The sequence below is a fragment of the Macrobrachium rosenbergii genome, chromosome 3 (genome assembly GCF_040412425.1).
Source record: "Macrobrachium rosenbergii isolate ZJJX-2024 chromosome 3, ASM4041242v1, whole genome shotgun sequence".
Classification (NCBI taxonomy): Eukaryota; Metazoa; Arthropoda; class Malacostraca; order Decapoda; family Palaemonidae; genus Macrobrachium; species Macrobrachium rosenbergii.
The window spans coordinates 53,889,692-53,909,691 of record NC_089743.1 but is presented as its reverse complement, the minus strand read 5'-3'; the positions used below and the strand labels follow the sequence as shown (position 1 = coordinate 53,909,691).

Genomic DNA, 20,000 nt, shown 5'->3' with positions numbered 1-20,000 from the left:
GACAGAAATCTTTGTATGTCCTTGGGAAACCTGATTTACCAGCTACATGCTGATGAAAAAGAGATAATAAGAACAGAGAAAACTCTGTAGAAAATAAATGCCTTGGAAACAGCTATAATCTTTAATGCAACTGCCCTCATAGAAGGTCTCCTTTATTATTATTATAATTATTATTATTATTATTATTATTATTATTATTATTATTATTATTATTATTATTATTATTATTATTATTATTATTATTATTATTATCATTACCAAAGATGAATGGCTGATCTAATTTTTAAGGTTAAAGAATTATCTTTATGACGAAATGGTTAGTTTTCATGAAAAAATATAATTTGTTCTGCATGGCTGATGCATTGAAATTTTTATCATTAGAAATATTATGGTTGAAATATTTTATGTGCGAAGTGGGACTAAGTCGGAACTGTTGTTAACTCCCATAAGGCATCAGTTCACACTTTTATTTTACTTTGTAGAAACTAGTTCTTTTGAATAATGTTGTTGATTTAATTCAGGTGGTTCAGAATAAATCTCTATATTCAGTAACTCTAGTCTCAACTGGCTACCTAATATAATTATATTTGTTATTATCTATCTTTTTTTTTTGTTAACTTTTTAGCCTTAATTGACAGGATTACGTAAGCCTTAGGTAAAGCAAGGCTATACAAATCCAAGGTATTATAAATTAACTTAATTAGCCAAATGACCCACGTAACAGTGGTTAGTTTTGTTTGAATATGACCCAGTAATCCTACATAACCCATAGGCTTTGCAACATGGGTAAAAGGACAATATCCAGAAATAAAAATAGAAACTGTTGCTAACGTTGTACGACGTGGGCCGTTTAAGATGCAAAAACATCTCAGTTAAGAAAGAAAAAAAGAAACAAATGAGCAAAGAAATGAATAGTTTGTTTTTTATCATGTGTTTTTCCAGCTAATGCTAATTTCATTTTTAGTTTTCTGTAAAAGAAAACTATTGTGACGGCTTTGTCTGTCCGCCAGCACTTTTTTCTGTCCGCACTTTTTCTGTCTGCATTTTTTCTGTCTGCACATTTCTCTGCCCGCACTTTTTCTTTCTGCCCCCAGATCTTAAAAACTACTGAGGCTAGAGGGCTGCATTTTGGGATGTCGATCATCCACTCTCCAATCATCAAAGATACCAAATTGCAGCCCTCTAGCCTCAGTGGTTTTTATTTTATATAAGGTTAAAGTTAGCCATAATCGTGCTTCTGGCAACGATATAGGATAGACCACCACAGGGCCGTGGTCAAAGTTTCATGGGCCGCTGCTCATAAAGCATTATACCGAGACCACCGAAAGATAGATCTCTTTTCGGTGGCTTTGATTATATGCTGTAGCGGCTGTGCAAAAAACTCGATTGCACCGAAGAAACTTTGGCGCATTTTTTACCTGTTTATTCAGACGCCATCTTTATTAGGGCTTATGTCGTGGGTCTTCATATAAAGGCCTTTTAACGTATGATTTCTCAGGTCAATACAGTGACTCGAGATATTCGGCTAATGGTCACCAGCACCGAATATTTTTCCTGGAAGATGATTTTCTTGCATTATTATACCGTCGAGTGCTGTGTGGCACCGATCTTGGAGCATGAGGCTTTCAAAACCCGTGCTTGTAACTGTCAAGGCACAAGCTTTGAAAATACAACCTTTGAAAATATAACCTTTGAAATACAAGCCTCGAAATACCCCCGAGGCAAAAATCATTTTTAGCAACTTTCCTTCACTAAGGAAGTATTCAAGAGGCTTGAATACCCAGATAAATCAGTGTGGAGAAACTCTTATTGAAAAAGGTACTTTGCCTGATGCTCCCTTTGAGCGAAATTACTATGATTTTTCACGTTTTTATTTCATTTGCTTTTGATACATCATAATAGATAACTCTCGTTTTTATTGCCCCTTTTACTCAGAAGGAAGCCGCAAGGCTGGTTGCAGGGGTTCCTTTACACGTTGTAAACGAACAAATCATTCTGCTTCTCTTAATGCCTCTTCACATGAGAAAATAAATAAAAGTTTTTTTATCACATTTTTAGCAACGTTGGAAGGTTCAAGTGAGGACATTATTCAGAAAATGGCATATTAATACCACAAGGTCACGCAATGAAGAATATGTATACTGTAGATCAAAGTTAAAAGGAAAGAGATTAAGCGTTATTAGTAGAGAATAAAAAAAAAATCATGTGCAAGAAATAAGTCTTCAAAGAGTAATATGCTTTTATTTACTTATTTATACTTTTATTTGGATTTGGGCCAGTAAATTCTGCATAATTTATTTATTCTTTGGCCTTAACATCTTTCATAATTGTGTCAAAATAAATTGCTTATTTTCACAATATTTGAAACGTGTGCTGTATAAAAGAGCAAACCTTTTCAACCTGCAAAATGAAAAGTTAAGTACTTGGAATTAGAAGAATCTGCCAAGTTTCATTTTTTTAATTCACCTTAATCGGTTTGATTTACTGCCATTTCAATCTGACACATGACAATGCGTTTCTTAAGGCATATATTTATACAGTATTATCAAATGAATCAACCTCTCTCTCATGCCATCGTTTGTTGGTTCCCTATAAAACAAATGATATTCGTTTACTCAATGTCTGTGGGAACATTCTAGAGATATTTTTCTTGTTTTCCAACTCCGCATTAAAAGAGGCTCGTAAAATCCACTGAAAATTCTCCACAATCTTTACGGATAGTTCAGTTTTTATACTTACTTTGATTCCAGTAACGAAAAGATATAAGTACTTCAGTGTTAGATAGCGAGGGACAGATTTGTTACACGTGTGAAAACGCCAACACATAATGACTGGCCAGTTCTGTAGCTAATATCAGCAACTATTTATAATCGTTATTCTACAGCCTTTCTTGCGATGTTAGAATTCAACCTTTGATACCATTATAGCATACCCTAATGGTTCACTATCTTTTTTAGTGGTGGCACCCCAACCAATGTAATCTTTACCGTGGCACCGCTTCTTCACCCTCCCACCATATCGCATGAATAAACTTCTTATTTAATGAATAAAATTATTATCATTACTCAAACCAAAATCAGCACACCTTACATGCAGAAATATACTGTACAAACAAAGACCATATCAGAAGAATTAGATAAACTATAGCATTATGAATGCAGGCAAACATGATGATCACCTTTAAGCATATATATATATATATATATATATATATATATATATATATATATATATATATATATATATATATATATATATATATATATATACATATATATATATTAGAGTAGACACACTGATAATAAGTATATGAAGACTTCTGCAACCTTTTTTTTTTTTTTTACAAATGTTAAATGAGATGATCTAGCCAAACAAAATTCATGACAATCTTGCGGCACCCAGTTTGAGACTCACTGCCATAGGGGGTTAGTGGCGTCAGTGCACCTTAGGCGGTGCACTGTAGGCATTACTTTAAGTTCTTTGCCGCTTCCCTTCGGCCCCTAGCTGAAACCCCTTCCACTCCTTTCACTGTCCCTCCATTCATATTCTCTTTCATCCATCTTACTACGCACCCTCTCCTTGCGATTGTTTCAGCATTATTTTCTGCGCTGAATGACCTCATAGGTCCGAGCGCTTAGCATTTGGCCTAGATTTTATTTTCCAGTTCCAAGTCCTGAAATCAAATGTATGCAAACAATGAACAAATAAAGAATCCTCCTCTCCAGCCCTCTCCATATAAAAGTCACCAACAGCACAACCTCCTGGAAAGAGAAGGAAATATTAGCCATTAAAACGAGCTCCCTGAAACAGCAAAGACAGGGATCAGGGCCCATAACAATCAGATCCATGAAGAAGAAATGATGAGCTATGAGCGAGAGTGTTGCGTCAACTTCACCCTATATATTCTTGTTCAGATAAGCAATACTGTCTTACGCATCATTGCGACCATTTTCTTATTATTGGACATGATTTAAAAGACGAAATTAGTAGATCGGTATTCTGTCTCTAAGTTAAATCATCCTTATTTCCAACAGATCAAATGTTTATGAAAACATTACAAAGAAGTTCATAGTCTGGCGACACTGATATGCCCTTCATATAAATGTCCATGGTAGATTTGCTTTTGCATACCGTTTTATGGCGCAAAATCAGATTCTTATTCTAAAGCACACGTAACTGGATGTCTCAATGAAGGTTTTAACTTAATTCGAATCAACATTATACGCTTGAAAACTAGGTTGGTGCCTTGGGTCATATTAAATTTTTCTCTTTAAATAGCTAGAGCAAATTAATTATATGTTTGTAATCTACTTATTTTAAGATATAGACTTATATTTGGTGTAGAATTAACACAAAGTTCCCACGGGACAAGAACATAGAACAGGAGCCCTGAAACGTGTAACTCATGCGAAGAACAATTAAAATCATTTAAAATGGCAAAAAAAACAACAAGAGAAAGGTGTTGACATTTTGAAAGGAAATGGAAACCAGACTTCAAAGCAACAGACTGGTACTGCTTTGATCTTATTTTTTCATCGTTTATTTCTTTTTGCGTATTTCTTCGTATAACAATTTTCTCGGGAGCGATCACATCTGAAAGGTTTTGACAGAACTTCCAGTCAGCGTCTTAGTTGCTGACGGCTGTCAGTCGTTCAAGCCACTATTTCTGTCAAGACTTTCAAAAGAAAGAAATTATGCTGACGTATGGGGATTAATACGTACTGCTGTTCCTTTGCTTCACCTTTTGACTATAATGTCAGTTGGATGCGTTAATATATATATATATATATATATATATATATATATATATATATATATATATATATATATATATATATATATATATATATATATATATATATATATATATATATATATATATATGTATATATATATGTATATATATATGTATATATATATGTATATATATATATATATATATATATATATATATATATATATATATATATATATATATATATATATATATATATATATATATATATATATATATATATATATATATATATATATATATATATATATATATATATATATATATATATATATATATATATATATATATATATATATATATATATATATATATATATATATATATGTTTGTTGTTATGGCGATCGCCTTTGTGGCATTGACTTCTTTGATACTGACTTTTTCATATTTTCTCACTTCCGCTTTCAACCTTTCTTCAAAATTCTGGATAAGGACGCACAGTCGGGGTGTGGTTCCCTTTTATTTCACTTGCTACGGTCCGTTTCGCCCGTGTCGCAGGCTTTGTCAAGCAAGAACTAAGGCACAATAACATCCTCCATTCTATTCATAGTTCCAAGAGGACGGCAGTTTGGGATTGTGGGGGGCCGGTTGCTATTACTTTTATTTACAATGCTTAGTTTACTAGCATGTGGTTAATTATTTACAGTACATTTACATAATATCTTATTGCATAGTGTGACTACTGTGCATTATTGTATTAGTTTGACATTCTACTTCTACTTCTTATATATTACTAATAAAATTAATAATTTCTACGTCTGTGGTGTTTAGGCGGGGATTGCTTTGCCGATGACCTTGACCCTGTCTCCAATCCCTGGGACAGTGAAAGGGTAGGGCCCTGTCTGCTTCCATCTGGACGTTTAGCGTGGGCTTGTTCGTTGTTATACACACAGCTTCTGTTACTGTCATGTCCTGATGTGTATGGCATTTGTATTTTGTTCTGGTGTTGTCTGTCAGTTCATGTAACGATGGTTTCTTGTCGTGCTTGTCTGCGTAGCGTTGAAAGATGGCTCCCGTGTTTCTGTGCGCAATTAATCTTCGTCTAAGTGTAGTTGATGTCCTACCGATGTAGCTTTCTCTGGAAGGTTTGCTTTCCTCCTCGGGGCAAATAATTTCATGAACCACATTGGTAATCATCTTCTTCGGCGCGGGTCCTCAGGTGCTGTTTTTTCATTACAAGGATGCCAATAGGTTGGTCTTACAACATAACCGTATGTTTATGTTGGTGTAGGGGCCTCGTGGTTTGACTCCCTTCTTAATCATTTTCTTGGTGATGCTGCTGCTGTTGTTGTGTTCGTTGTAAAGATTAGTCTGGTAAAGTATTGTTATCACTTGTCCTATCCCCTTTTTATGTTGTTCTGTTGCGTTGTTTTGTTGGTAGAGGCGGTAAAAAAAAAAGAATCTTGCGTATTTTATCATTTTATCTTCAAATCCGTTGTTTGCGAGCAGCTGTTGTATTCTGTACAGCTCCGCGTGTGTCGCTTTCCACGTGGTACAGTGGGTGAAGGCCCGACGCACATATGATCGGACATATGACCGTTTATGTGCCCTGGGCACTCACCTCTCCCATCAAGGCAACGCCCCACGTTCGTCGCCTTTATGTATACCTCCGTGTCATATTTACTTGTTTATATATAATATATATATATATATATATATATATATATATATATATATATATATATATATATATATATATATATATATATATATATATATATATATATATATATATATATATATATATATATATATATATATATATGTATATATATATTATATATATACACACACACACATATATATATATATATATATATATATATATATATATATATATATATATATATATATATATATATATATATATATATATATATATATATACATATATATATATATATATATATATATATATATATATATATATATATATATATATATATATATACATATATATATATATATATATATATATATATATATATATATATATATATATATACATATATATATATATATATATATATATATATATATATATATATATATATATATATATATATATATATATATATAATATATATATATATATATATATATATATATATATATATATATATAGCAATTTCGGTCATAACTAAATTCTAATTGCAATCATTCATAACATTTTTGTAGACAACCAATGGCACTAATTACGTCAAGCACACCAAAAATGGATGAGAAAAATATCGTTTACAACTGGAAAGTAATCTCTCTCTCTCTCTCTCTCTCTCTCTCTCTCTCTCTCTCTGAAAAACCCCTCTATCAATGAACGCCTAAATCTGTACATGTTTCACATGTATAGGTGCATACTAACATCGCATATCGAAAACATACAACGCACACACACACACACATACACACAGCGCACAATGAGGTGATTGTATACGACGTTGCATGTGTTGACTAGACAGGGAATCTTATTTTCATTACAAGAAATGACGTTGTTGATGTCAGGTGTAACAGAAGGATTTTAGGCCTGGCAGAAAATAATCATAATGATTGAGATGGTCTGATCATGTTGAGAGAATGGAGACGATAGTTGAGTAAAAAGGTTTGCAGTTCGGAAGTTTCAGGAAGAAGGTAGAGAGGAAGGTGTAGAAAACATTGGGTAATTGATTTTAGTTGATTGTGGTCTGTTACGATTGTTTTACGAGAGCGCTTATATCCAGAAGGAATTCTGAAACTCTTCAAATGGCTTTTAGTAGGAAAAACCTTCTAAATGTTCCCACAGGTGATAATATTGGGAAATATTAAAAAATATTTCTCTTGGTAAGCATACGAGCAATCTCTGTTCCTCGAACAATGGTCCGTGACAAGATAAAGAATTTCTTTTTATATTAAAATTAATCACATTCACACATATGCAGAATGAATCTGCAGGGACTCCGTCTTCTGATGTCAGAAAGAATATTCTGCTCATACGTCAAATTAATGGTTGCCATTGCAACATGTGGGATCCTCAAAACATTAAAGCTTGCTGAAGAGAAATAATTTCCGTTGAAATATGAATAATTTCTCTCCGCTTGGGATGCTACTTTCGATACGTATTAACTTTTCTTTCAACAATTTTATTTTCAGTCAGTTAAGAGATATTACAATTTGTGTATTATTTTCGAGGGGTGTCAAAAACTGAAAAAACGAGAATAATTCACTTTTTACTGGCTTGCAAAAATTCAGCTTTTTCATCAAACAAATGAAAATGGACTCGTAGGAAAAAATTACTTCGAATAAAATAAATCTGTTTTGTTTACCTGGTGGGAATCATTTTCTTCAAACAATTGAAAACGGACCCATGAAAAGAATGAATTTATTTTAGAATGAAAAAAGCTGGCTTTTTTACCAAGATAGATTCTCGTATATTCAATATCTGAATTTTTATATCAGCCACAGGGAAGCCAAATAAAGACCAAAAGAAGCTGGTTTGTTAACTAAGTGGGAGTCATTTTCTTCAAACAAATAAAAATGGGCTCACAAAAGAATTAATTTATTTTAAATAAAAAAGCTACATTGTTTACTAAGGCTTTCATTTATTCGGTACCCGAATTTTTATATCAGCCATAGGTTGAAAAAAAGCTGGTTTGTTTACTAAGGGGAATTCGTCTTCTTCAAACAAATGAAAATGGACATAAAAAAAGAATAATTTCACTTTAAATAAAAAAGCTACATTGTTTGGGGTGGGTGGCTTTCATTTATTCTGTACCCGAATATTTATATTAGTCACAGGGAACCAAATAAAGATTAAAAAAAAAAGTTGGTTTGTTTACTAAGGGGAATTCAGCTTCTTCAAACAAATGAAAATGTACCCACAAAAAAATTAATTTACTAAAAAAAAAAACTTGCTTGTTTACTAATGAAGGGGGAACACTCATTTAGTAAATATATCCGAATTTTAATATCACCCACAGGGAAACCAAATAAAGATATAAAAAGAAGCTGGTTTGTTTATAGGGGGACTCATTTTCTTAAAAAAAAAAATGAAAATGGACCCACGAAGAAAAATAAATTAATTTATCTAAAAAAATGCTGCATTGTTTACTAAGGGGGACTCATTTGTCCGATATCCCAGTTATTAGATCAGCGACAGGGAAACCAAATAAAGGTAAAAAATGGAATTTTTTTTACTAAGGGGGATTCATTTTCTTCAAACCAATGAAACTGGACCCATGAAAAAAAATTAATTCACTTTAAATAAAAATAATCTAAAGTGTTTGCTGAGAGGGACTCTCATTTATTCGATAACCGAATTTTTATATCAGCCACAGGGAAACCAAATAAAAATGTAAAAAACCTGCTTGGTTTATAAGGGAGACTCATTTTCTTCAAACAAACGAAAATGGACCCTATCTAGAAAAAAAAATGTTGCATTGTTTACTAAGGGGGCCTCATTTATCCGATACCCCAATTATTAAATAAGCGACAGGGAAACCAGATAAAGTTAAAAAAAAAAAAAAATAAAGAGTTTGTTTACTAAGAGGGATTCATTTGCTTCGAACCAATGAAAATGGACTCATGAAAAAATAATTTACTTTAAATGAAAACAAACTGCATTGTTTACTAAGAGGGACTCTCGTTTATTCGATATCCGAATTTTTATATCAGCTAAAGGAATATCAAATAAAGGCCAAAATCACCATGACTGATTTCGTTTATTTTGTTTTTTCGTCTTCCAGTTATGGCGAGCGTCATAGCAGTGCCAGAGGTCATGAGTATGGAAAGTGAGAGTGCGTCCTCTGCCGCCCAAGTGACGCCCGCGCCTTTCGAAGAGCCTCTGTCTCCAGAAGGGCAGAAGTGTCTGCAGGATCACTGGAATGACAAACCACTCAACGGTAAGATAAGAAATGTTGTATTTCAAGATATACTTTCATATTGGTGAATTTAGCTTGAGCTCATTCTCCGATTTGGATTCAAGAAGACAAAAATGTTTTTTTTACGTATGTATTAGTGAATTTAGCTTGGGCTTATTTTCCGATTTTGATTGAAGAAGGAGAAGTAGAAGGCAAAAATGTGTTTGTATTCACAGATGATTTATATTTTATGTTAGTGGATTCAGCCTTGGCTTGTTTTTCATATTAGTGAATTTAGCTTGTGCCCATTATCCTTTTTGGATTCAAGAAGTAGAAGGCAGAAATGTTTTGTATTTATAGTTAATTTATCTTTTAAGTTAGTGGATTTAGCTTGAGTTTATTTTCCGTTTTAGATTCAAGACGTAGAAGACGAAAATGTTTTCTCATTTGAAGATATTTTGATATTAGTAGCTTGGTTTTATTTTCCGATTTTGATTCAAGAAGTAGAAGACAAAAATATTGTTTTATGTAAAGATACTTTTACATTAGTGAATTTAGCTTGGGCTCATTTTCCGTTTTGACTGAAGAAGGAGAAGTTGAAGACAATTTTTTTTTTTTTATTCATAGATGATTTATCTTTTAAGTTTGTGGATTTAGCTTGGGCTTACGTCCCGATTTTAATTCAAGAAGTAGAAGACAAAAATGTTTTGGTATTCATAGGTAAGCTTCTGTTGAGATAGTGGATTTAACTTCGGCTTATTTTCCGTTTTGGATTCAAAAGGTAGAAGACAAATATTCTTGAATTCATGGATGATTTATCTTCCAAGTTAGTGGATTTAGCTTGGGCTCACTTTCTGTTTTTGCTTCATGAAGTAGATGACAAAAATGTTTTCTATTCATAGATGATTTATCTCTTAACTTAGTGGGTTTAGCAGGGACTTATATTCTGTTTTTTTATTCACGAAGAAAAAGGAAAAAAAAGAAGAAATATTCAGGAGATGAGTTTTGGTCTTCAAACTGGGCACAATAGGGTGCCAGTGGGTTTTTGATTACGAATGTACTGCAAAACTGCTAATATTGCGATTTGTTCGAATATAAGAATCTCGAAATATTTTATTTGTGACTGCTTGTAGGAAAACGGGAAAAGTAACGAAGGCATTTTAAAATAAAAATGAGAATATTTAATATGCACACAATCCATTTGGGTAGGTTTTTGTTCATGTATCCGAGCCTGGATCTGGATCTTAATTTCTTTATTGCTGCTCGGGAGTGTAGTATTTCAAAACTGTAGGATGAAGTATTAGAAACTTACAGTAGGCTATTAACGTCAACCTCGTAAAAAAAGGTGAGGGTGGGGGGGCGAACAAAGAAATCACGTGGACTGTCCATCCGCATTAACGATAAATTTTTCCAATGCTGTGGTAAAGTTTGTATGATGAAATAACATGAATAACTAAGAAAAGTTACAAAACCATAGCGAATGGTAACATTCGCTAATCAACTTCAAACCTCAGTTGAGAAAAAGAAATCGGAAAAAATGTATTATCAATAAAAATATTTTTTAAAGATAAAAGTTTTCAAAAACATATTCTCGGTATTATAACTCTACAAGGTAGATCTGTGATAACCGAAAACAAACTGTCATTTTTAACGCCCAGATCCTGTGTTCATTGAAAAGTCCTCATAGTATGAGGTAATTAATATTACTACACAATTACTCATCAAACTACATAATAATGAAATGTAAAGACTTCATAAATACTACTCGTTACATCATTTTTACTTTAAATTTGAATTAATAAGTGCAGTGAATTTTTCATATCCTCGCGCACAGAAATCGGAACTATAATTTTGGTCATAGTCTTTGGATGTTCGTAGAGTACTAACAGCATTTTAAAGATTTATTTTAAGATTAATGACGAATGCTTTTTGAAAATAAATCTGAGAACTTCAGGCTCTTCTAGTGGCAGATTTGACTCTCTCTCTCTCTCTCTCTCTCTCTCTCTCTCTCTCTCTCTCTCTCTCTCTCTCTCTCTCTCTCTCTCTCTCGACCAAAATTAGGCGTCTTTGGAGATGTTGAAATAGTTTGCGGATAGCTGTAAATGAAGCACAGAAAGACTAGAATCAATTTTGACAAAATCTTCCATCGATTATGTTAATAAGCCTTTCACACAAATTGGAATGGATTAGCTCTTGACAATGAGTTTTTTTAAGATATAAGGTAATTGCTCCACATGAATTCAAATAGTATTTATATACTGACATACTGTAGTGCAGTGCCAACCTTTCTCAGATTTCCTGTTAGGTGTTTAAAGAGCAACTGGACCATCCCTGGTCTATGTGTGTATAGCAAACTCGAAATCAAACAACACTAATAAAAAAAGTATTTAATGGAAATTTCCTTTGTTTGTCAGATATTTTTAATAAAAAAAATTAACTTACTAAGATATTTTTAATAAAAAAGAATTTACGTACCTTTGCTCACCAGGAAAATTTGAGGATAGGAGTTTGTTCCTTAAGGGTGATAGATTTAAGTAAAGTTTCCGGAAGAAGAATGAAACCCATTACAAATTCTTGCAAGCAACGTAAATCCGCTTAAAAGCGACTGCTGGGATCGTGAAGTCCCAGATAGCAGAAAACACAGGAACTTGGGCTGAGTGCCCTAAAAAAAAAAAAAAAAAAAAAAAAAAAAAAATGCGCGGAAGTTTCTTCGACGCAATCAAGTTTTCAGTACAGCCGCTACAGCTATAATCAAGGCTACCGAAAATAGATCTATCTTTCGGTGGTCTCGGTATAATGCAATGCTGTATGAGCCGCGTCCCTTGAAACTTTAACCACGGCCCAATGGTGGCCTACCCTATATCGTTGCCATAAGCACGATTATGGCTAACTTTAACCTTGAATAAAATAAAAACTGCTGAGGCTAGAGGGCTGCAATTTGGTATCTTTGATGATCGGAGGGCGGATGATCAAAATACCAACTGGCAGCCCTCTAGCCTCAGTAGTTTTTAAGATCAGAGGGCAGACAGAAAAAAGTGCTGATGGACAGACAAAGCCGGTACAATAGTTTTCTTTTACAGAAAACTAAAAACTGTCTGAACTACATTTTGTTTACTCCTCTCTCTGGGATAGAAAAATAGGAAAGGATGTATTTTTTTTATTTAAGGATTTGAATAAAAGAGAACTCAAAAGGAAAACTGCTCTATCGTTCGTAAATAAACTAATATTCACCTTAATTGACTTCTGAGCATTCATCAATTACATTCTAATATCCCGTTTAGTGCTCCTATTTCTAGGTAGCCTATTATGGCTTGACCTCTTTTTCTTACCCAATACTCGAACCTTCCAAGCTGCTACTCGATCATTATCCCACCATTGATAGGTTTTATATCAAATTAACAGTGCATACCAACGGCTCGAGTCATTATCGTCCTCTAATTAACGAGCATCTCGGGTAAAATATGCGATTTCAAAACAGCCGTGATTTTCTTGCCTTTCAGAGTTTTGAATATTCTGGATCAAAACAGCGAAACAGCGGGTCTTCTTCCTCATAGAAGATAATTGCCAATTACGTTGCCAAGAAAAGGGCAGTAACTGTAATTATGTGGGTGATGAGGGGGAAAACAATTAACTCTTATGCTTTCATCTACTTGTGCTGGTGGCATAATAGGATCTCCCCCTATGAATGATAACCGTGTTATGCATTTTTTTAAATGATCATATATCTGTCTTTCTATCTGTCTATCTTTCTGTCTCTGTGAAAATGAAATTCTGGTGACAAGGAAAGGAATTGAAAAAAGATTAGACCGAAAAAAGTAAGGAAAATTTTGGAAATAGGTGAACTCTTGGTCATGACGTGAGAGAATATGTGAAAGACATAAACAAGAAGCACAGTTCATTATCTTACAGTTAAATCCGCTTAGGAATCTTCAAGATGTGCAAATATATTAGCATAATTTGCCTTGTTAAGCATCTTATACATGCCTTCATTGATTAGTGTCTATTTATCGAACAGACTCAGGCAGCAAATTCTTGAAAAAAAGATAGAAAATTCTTAAGAGAAAATCGGAAAACAACAAAATCCTTTTGATCTGAGCAATCGAGAGAAAGCCAGTTTTAGGCAGCATCCTTTGTGTCTGTTGTTTGGAAGACGTTTTTTTTTTTCTTAGTCACAATTATAGAAGTGAATGAGCATCAAAAGAACGAAATTACGATAATAGGTCTCTTTTAAGCATTAGATCAGGATTTCCTTTTAACATCATACGAACTAATAAGTGTCATTAAGGTTTACCGTAATTGTCTCTTGACTAGCTACAATCCAAATAACTCATTTAGATTTCTGCAGCATGAACCTCTCTTAAAGGCTTCATAATACAGAAAGATTGTTTTTATTCTAATTTTTTGCTGCCACTGAAATGATAGAAGTTTTCTCCAACGCTTTGTACTTGTCTAAAGCCACATTCAGCTAATTTTGATATGTTTCTCAAGTCATATTTTGTATCCATGGCAACGATAGCATTGCTTTTGCTAGACTTGTTCCGAATTGTGAGTTCCATGAAATGATTTGTACTGTAACAGCGCCCATCATTCATTCAAACAGGACATCACATAATTTGTGACCAGCACTTTCTTTTCATAGAGAAAAATTGTCCTCCTAGATGAAAATTTCAGCATACTTAATGATTCCAGAGATTACATATTTATTTTCTCTTTTCTATCATGTTGTCGGAAAAGTCTTAAATTACAGGTCCCCCTTACTAATTTTTTTCCGAAAATGTTGGTGATAATCAGTGAAATGAAAAGATTTTGTCATAATTAGGTCTTGTCGTTGCTGGTATTAGGAACGTGATTTCTTGCTAATTATATAGCTTTCCAGATTTTGTGGAATTTAGTATAATATAACTTTTATAGCTTGTGTAGGATTTAGCACTGACAACATAGTTTTTCCACCTTCTATGGAAGAGGGTAATTAAAGCTAAATTACTAGAAGTATGGATCGAGTAAAAAGATTTATTTAACATTTGTGGTCTTTTCAACGAATTTGAATGTCATATTTTCTACATATTCCACTTTTGTATACATATGGAGCCCAATTCCAATCAGATATAATAAAATAGCAACTAAATTACTCAAAATCTTTTTAATGCAACTCACACCAAAAATAAAAACACGATTAGAAACAAAATGCTTCAAAGCTGATCATGGGAGCACCTAAGCTGAGAGTATCACAAAGAGGGGAGACTTTGCAAGAAAAAAAAATAAATATGAGATTCTTCCTGGAATTTATAACGAACCAGCAATGGAATTGTCGACTGAGAGACTTAATGATGAGTTCATGTACGATCTTTCAATAGAAAGCAGATCAAGTGTACCTAACTTATCCTATTCTCAACCGATCACTTATTGCTAATATGTTTTGATCAATATAACTGAAGGAAAAGACCGCCAGAATAATTGTAATATCGCTATTTTGCTTTTTTCAAATTGTATCCACGATTTTTTTTAAGATAATATGAAATTTCGTGGATTGTGATTTTGTAATGAATATAAGCTTAGAAATATCAACAAAGGGTGGAACTTTTATCGTCGATGTTTAGTTATTATTTTCATCGAAGGTGGATGGCAATGATAAATATAAAAAATGTTGCGAGAGAGAGAGAGAGAGAGAGAGAGAGAGAGAGAGAGAGAGAGAGAGAGAGAGAGAGAGAGAGAGAGAGAGGCGTGGGGGCTGGGGGGTGGAGCGAATGCTAACAGATAAATCTCTAATTTATCCTTTCCTCTATAGTTCCAGCTCTAACTTCTGTTGTAATTCCAATGTAATCTGCAATTCTATGCTATTCAATTCTGCAAAAACATAAAGAAATCGACATGATTTTGTAAAAAAAAAAAAAAAAAATTAACTCGTCAAAATGAACAAATTAAATCATCAAATGAACGTTCCAGCTACATAAGTAGTGGACGTTTGCTCCTCTGGACGCGTGGGACGTATTTCATTCTCTAATAACCATTGATCTTCCCTCTAAAGAAAGAAATGAAAAATGTTCCCCAAAACGTTTAAGAGAGAAATTTATGGTATTTGTGTGTCACCTGAGCAATTATTTTAAAGCCTACGCCTTACATTTCTCCAAGATTTATTGTGGGTGATTATACTCCTAGAGTCTTTCCATTAGATGGACTGAAACAGTCTTTACTGTTTACCCTTCAGTAATAAACTTAGAAATTTGCTTCATACTTCGATGAATGATATATTAAAATCAAATTACAATCCAGTGATTGAATTTTTCCAAGAGCTTTATTACTTCCTTTGTTCTTGAAGTACTTCTGTTTTATGCTTTATTACCATCAGATTCTCAGAAAAGACAATTAAATGGAAATGAAATTAACAATATAAAGAGGAATCTCTGGTGTTTTATGAAAGCTTGTATACTGAAGAGAGTCGTTTCAATATGAATATTATGCCTGTCTATCTATCTATCTACTTATCTATGGAGAGGGCATGGGTGATTATATATATATATATATATATAATGTTCATATATATATATATATATATATATATATATATATATATATATATATATATATATATATATATATATATATAATGTTCATATATTGTATATATATATATATATATATATATATATATATATATATATATATATATATATATATATATATATATATATGTATATATATATATATATATATATATATATATATATATATATATATATATATATATATATATATATATATATATATATATATATATAAACATGCGCGTGTGTGTGTCCAGACTCATTAATGTAAAATCGTACACGGCACGTGGGAGGTTCAGCGCCCTGACATTCGTATGCCATTAATTCATACGGCAACAGGGCATTCATACCTAGCGATGGAATGAGTCTTTCAGCGCCCCGCTGACATTAATTAATGCAACTGTCAGCTCCACTTTTGCATTGGGAAAGATCAATGGGATTAATCTGAAATACAGAAAGGGTCAGAAGAACACTTTAAAACTAAATGGGTGCAAGAAATTGGATTAAGCTAGGCGAAGTAGTTCTTCAGAGAGGGACCGTGTGTATTGTTTGCTATTGAATCGTTAACGAGCTTGCATTTGAAATATGTGACTTGTCTTCCCTGCTTTGTTTAACAAATGCAATTTGAGAAATACTCCATTGATTTTTGGGAATGTCAGCACAGACTCTGCTAGTTATACTGATAATTATTTGTAATTTGTAAGAATTCAAGTTCTTTTTTATCAAAAAGGATTCATGGTAGTTTTCCAGCTGCAAGTTTAAAGACAAACTTACCGCAAGGCAAAGTCCAAATTATCGAGATTGAGATCATGTTTTATTGTTTAATAAGCCTACTTTACATGAGAAAAGTGCCATTTAATTTTAATGGATATACTCGTTGGGTATTCTTACGAATGCAAGGCACATTACAAAGTTTAACTCCCAACAATTCCTATAAATTATTCCTTTCGTGCTTTACGGAATTCCGTATGGTTGTAGCGAGAGGACTGATGTTATCACAAAAAAAGCAAAAGACTGTATGGCATCTCAAAAAAAAAAAAAAGGGAAATTAAATAAATAACACTTCTTAAACTGAGAATACAGAAAAATATTCCCTTAATGGAAGGTGCCTTGGTGGTTGTTAATCACAGTACCTCTCAGTTCAATAAATATATCTTTTATTAAAAAGATGTTAACACATGAACTATCCCTTGACAAAAATGAAGCAGTGGGGTTTTTGGGGTTCCTGTAATGTTGTTGTCTTCAAACTGATGAGTCTTCTTCAATTAATGTTAGAAGAATTAGCTCCCAACGGAAAAGGCTCAGTGGGTTGCTTTCTGTGCCTTTTACAGTATTCTGACTGATAATATTTTTCTAAAATGTTAACAAGGAATAGAATTCTCATTTATGAAAAATGGCTCATAGTGTTGCTTGCAATGCTCGCTAGTCCTGCAAAATAAAATTCTCATTCATGAAAAATTGCAATGCTCCCTAGTCCTGCAAAATAAAATTCTCATTTATGAAAAATTGCAATGCCCGCTAGTCCTGCAATGATAAATTTATTTTACGCAATCCATTAGATACAACTCAAACCGAAGGAAAGTTTGATAACTTGAAATTTTTTCCGAAGGAAAATTTTCCAAATTCATCACACTGATGGCACGGGAAGCCATTATCCTTGTCATCGGTTTGGAAAATGGTAAAACTGGTGAAAGACGTAAATGGTTCACGTTATTAATAGAGTCCGTCACTTACTTACGTACAGATGTAAACAAGCACTTGGTGACTCCGTTATTATGGTTATTGTATTTTCAGAAAATAATGAATATCATTTCTAACCAACTTCAAAGTGTGCTTTAACCTCGAAGCATACGCTTCTCAGTCCTTAATGTCAGCTAGGTTAAAAAATATAATGACTTATTTGATTTATGAAAGTTAGGCTGTCAGTCCAAGCACTGGGGCACTGTCGGCCATTCAGCTCCAGGAGAGTGAAAAGAGGAGTTGGAGTGGTTGAAAAAAACGATAAAGAGATCCGGAAAATAAGTGAAATGATGTACAAGGAATTAATGGTGGAATTGGGAGAAAACCACAGTTGCACTAACGGGTAATATTTAGAGAAGTTGGACAACAAGAGTGAGGAAAGGAAGAGAGAATGGAGGTAAAGTAATAAAAATAAAAAGTTAATGCAGCTATTTGCAGAAGGGAGACAGCAAATACCCTTTAGTAAATGTCTGCAGTGCACCCCGTGAGGTGCGCTGACGGCACTAGCCCTCTACGGGGAAATTAAGAATGCGTATAAAATATTTTTGAAAGGAGGTACACTTAAGGAAAAAATATTATATATTTTCATTAAACACAAATTTTCTGCAGCTCATCTTAATAATATGACTTTCTGAAAAGAAAAAAAAATACAGGTTTTGAATAAAATTTCCTTTATAATGGAAACCTATTAAAGTATTTTAATTTTTTTCATTGTCCGGCGGGAAAAATGGCTTTCATCTCACGAACATATATTGATATCGATTAATCTCTTTACGTGGATTCCATTCTCCAGTCAGAAGTTGATTGGATAATGAGGATGTTACTTTTAGCTCTTAGTAGTTTTCTGAAAAGAAAACTATTGTGCCGGATCTCTCTGTCCGTACGCACGTTTTTCTGTCCGCACTTTTTCTGCCCACCCACAGATCTTGAAAAATACTGAGTCTAGAGGGCTGCAAACTGGTATGTTGATCAGATCATCCACCCTCCAATCCAATCATCAAGCATACAAAATTGTAGCCCTCTAGCCTCAGTAGTTTTTATTTTATTTAAGGTTAAAGTTAGCCATAATCCTACGTCTAGCAACGAAATAGGCCAGGCCACCCCCGGGCCGTGGTTAAAGTTTCTTGGGCTACGGCTCATACAGTATTATACCGAGACCACCGAAACATAGATCTATTTTCGGTAGCCTTGATTATACGATGTACAAAAGGCTCGATTGTTCCGAAGTTCGAAGAAACTTCTGTGCATTTTTTTAACTATTTCCTTTTTTTCTCTTTTAGGGCCAGGCCTCATCAGAATAGCAAAGGGTCCTTGGCAAGTGAAAGCACAAATGCAAAATGATATAATGCGAAACTCTTTAAAAATGGTATAAATAATTATGGGGACAGTCGCGCTGTATAATTATAACCATAACTCTTGTTCATCATGGGTATCATGGTATATGAACTAATAAAAAAGAGAAAAAACACTTATGCTATTTACCTACTTATTTCGGGCTCGAAACATTCCTAAACACCATGTATCGTTATTTATCTACTTTTTTTTAGGCTTGAAATATTCCTAAATACCATGTATCGTTTTTTATCTACTTACTTCGAGCTTGAAATATTTCCAAATACTATGCATCATTACTTATCTACTTAGTTCGGGTTTGAAATATTCATAAATACCATGTATCGTTATTTATTTACTTGGTTCAGGTTTGGAATACTCCTAAATACCACGTATCGTTATTTATCTACTTACTTCGAGTTCGAAACATTCCTAAATGCCATGTATCGTTATTTATCTACTTACTTCGAGCTTGAAATATTTCTAAATACTATGCATCTTTATTTATCTACTTACTTCTGCCTCGAAATATTCCTAAATACGATGCATCGTTATTTATCTAGTTACCTCGGGTTTGAAATATTCCTAAATACCATATACCGTTATTTATTTACTTACTTCGAGCTTGAATTATTCCTAATACCATGTATCGTTATTTATCTACTTACTTCGGGCTTGAAATATTCCTAAATACCATGTATCGTTATTTATCTACTTACTTAGGGCTTAAAATATCCCTAAATACCATGTATCGTTATTTAT

The 20,000-nt window shown here is 33.1% G+C and overlaps 1 protein-coding gene across 1 annotated transcript in view; it reads left to right on the top strand.

The window, feature by feature from the left end:
* LOC136855681 (corticotropin-releasing factor receptor 1-like) overlaps positions 1–20,000 on the top strand; it is a 383,811-nt gene that overhangs the window by 130,546 nt on the left and 233,265 nt on the right. The window contains exon 2 of the mRNA XM_067132987.1: positions 9,511–9,666. Within this exon, the coding sequence (XP_066989088.1) occupies positions 9,513–9,666 (154 nt within the window). The 5' untranslated portion in view covers positions 9,511–9,512. The remainder of the gene's footprint in view (positions 1–9,510; positions 9,667–20,000) is intronic.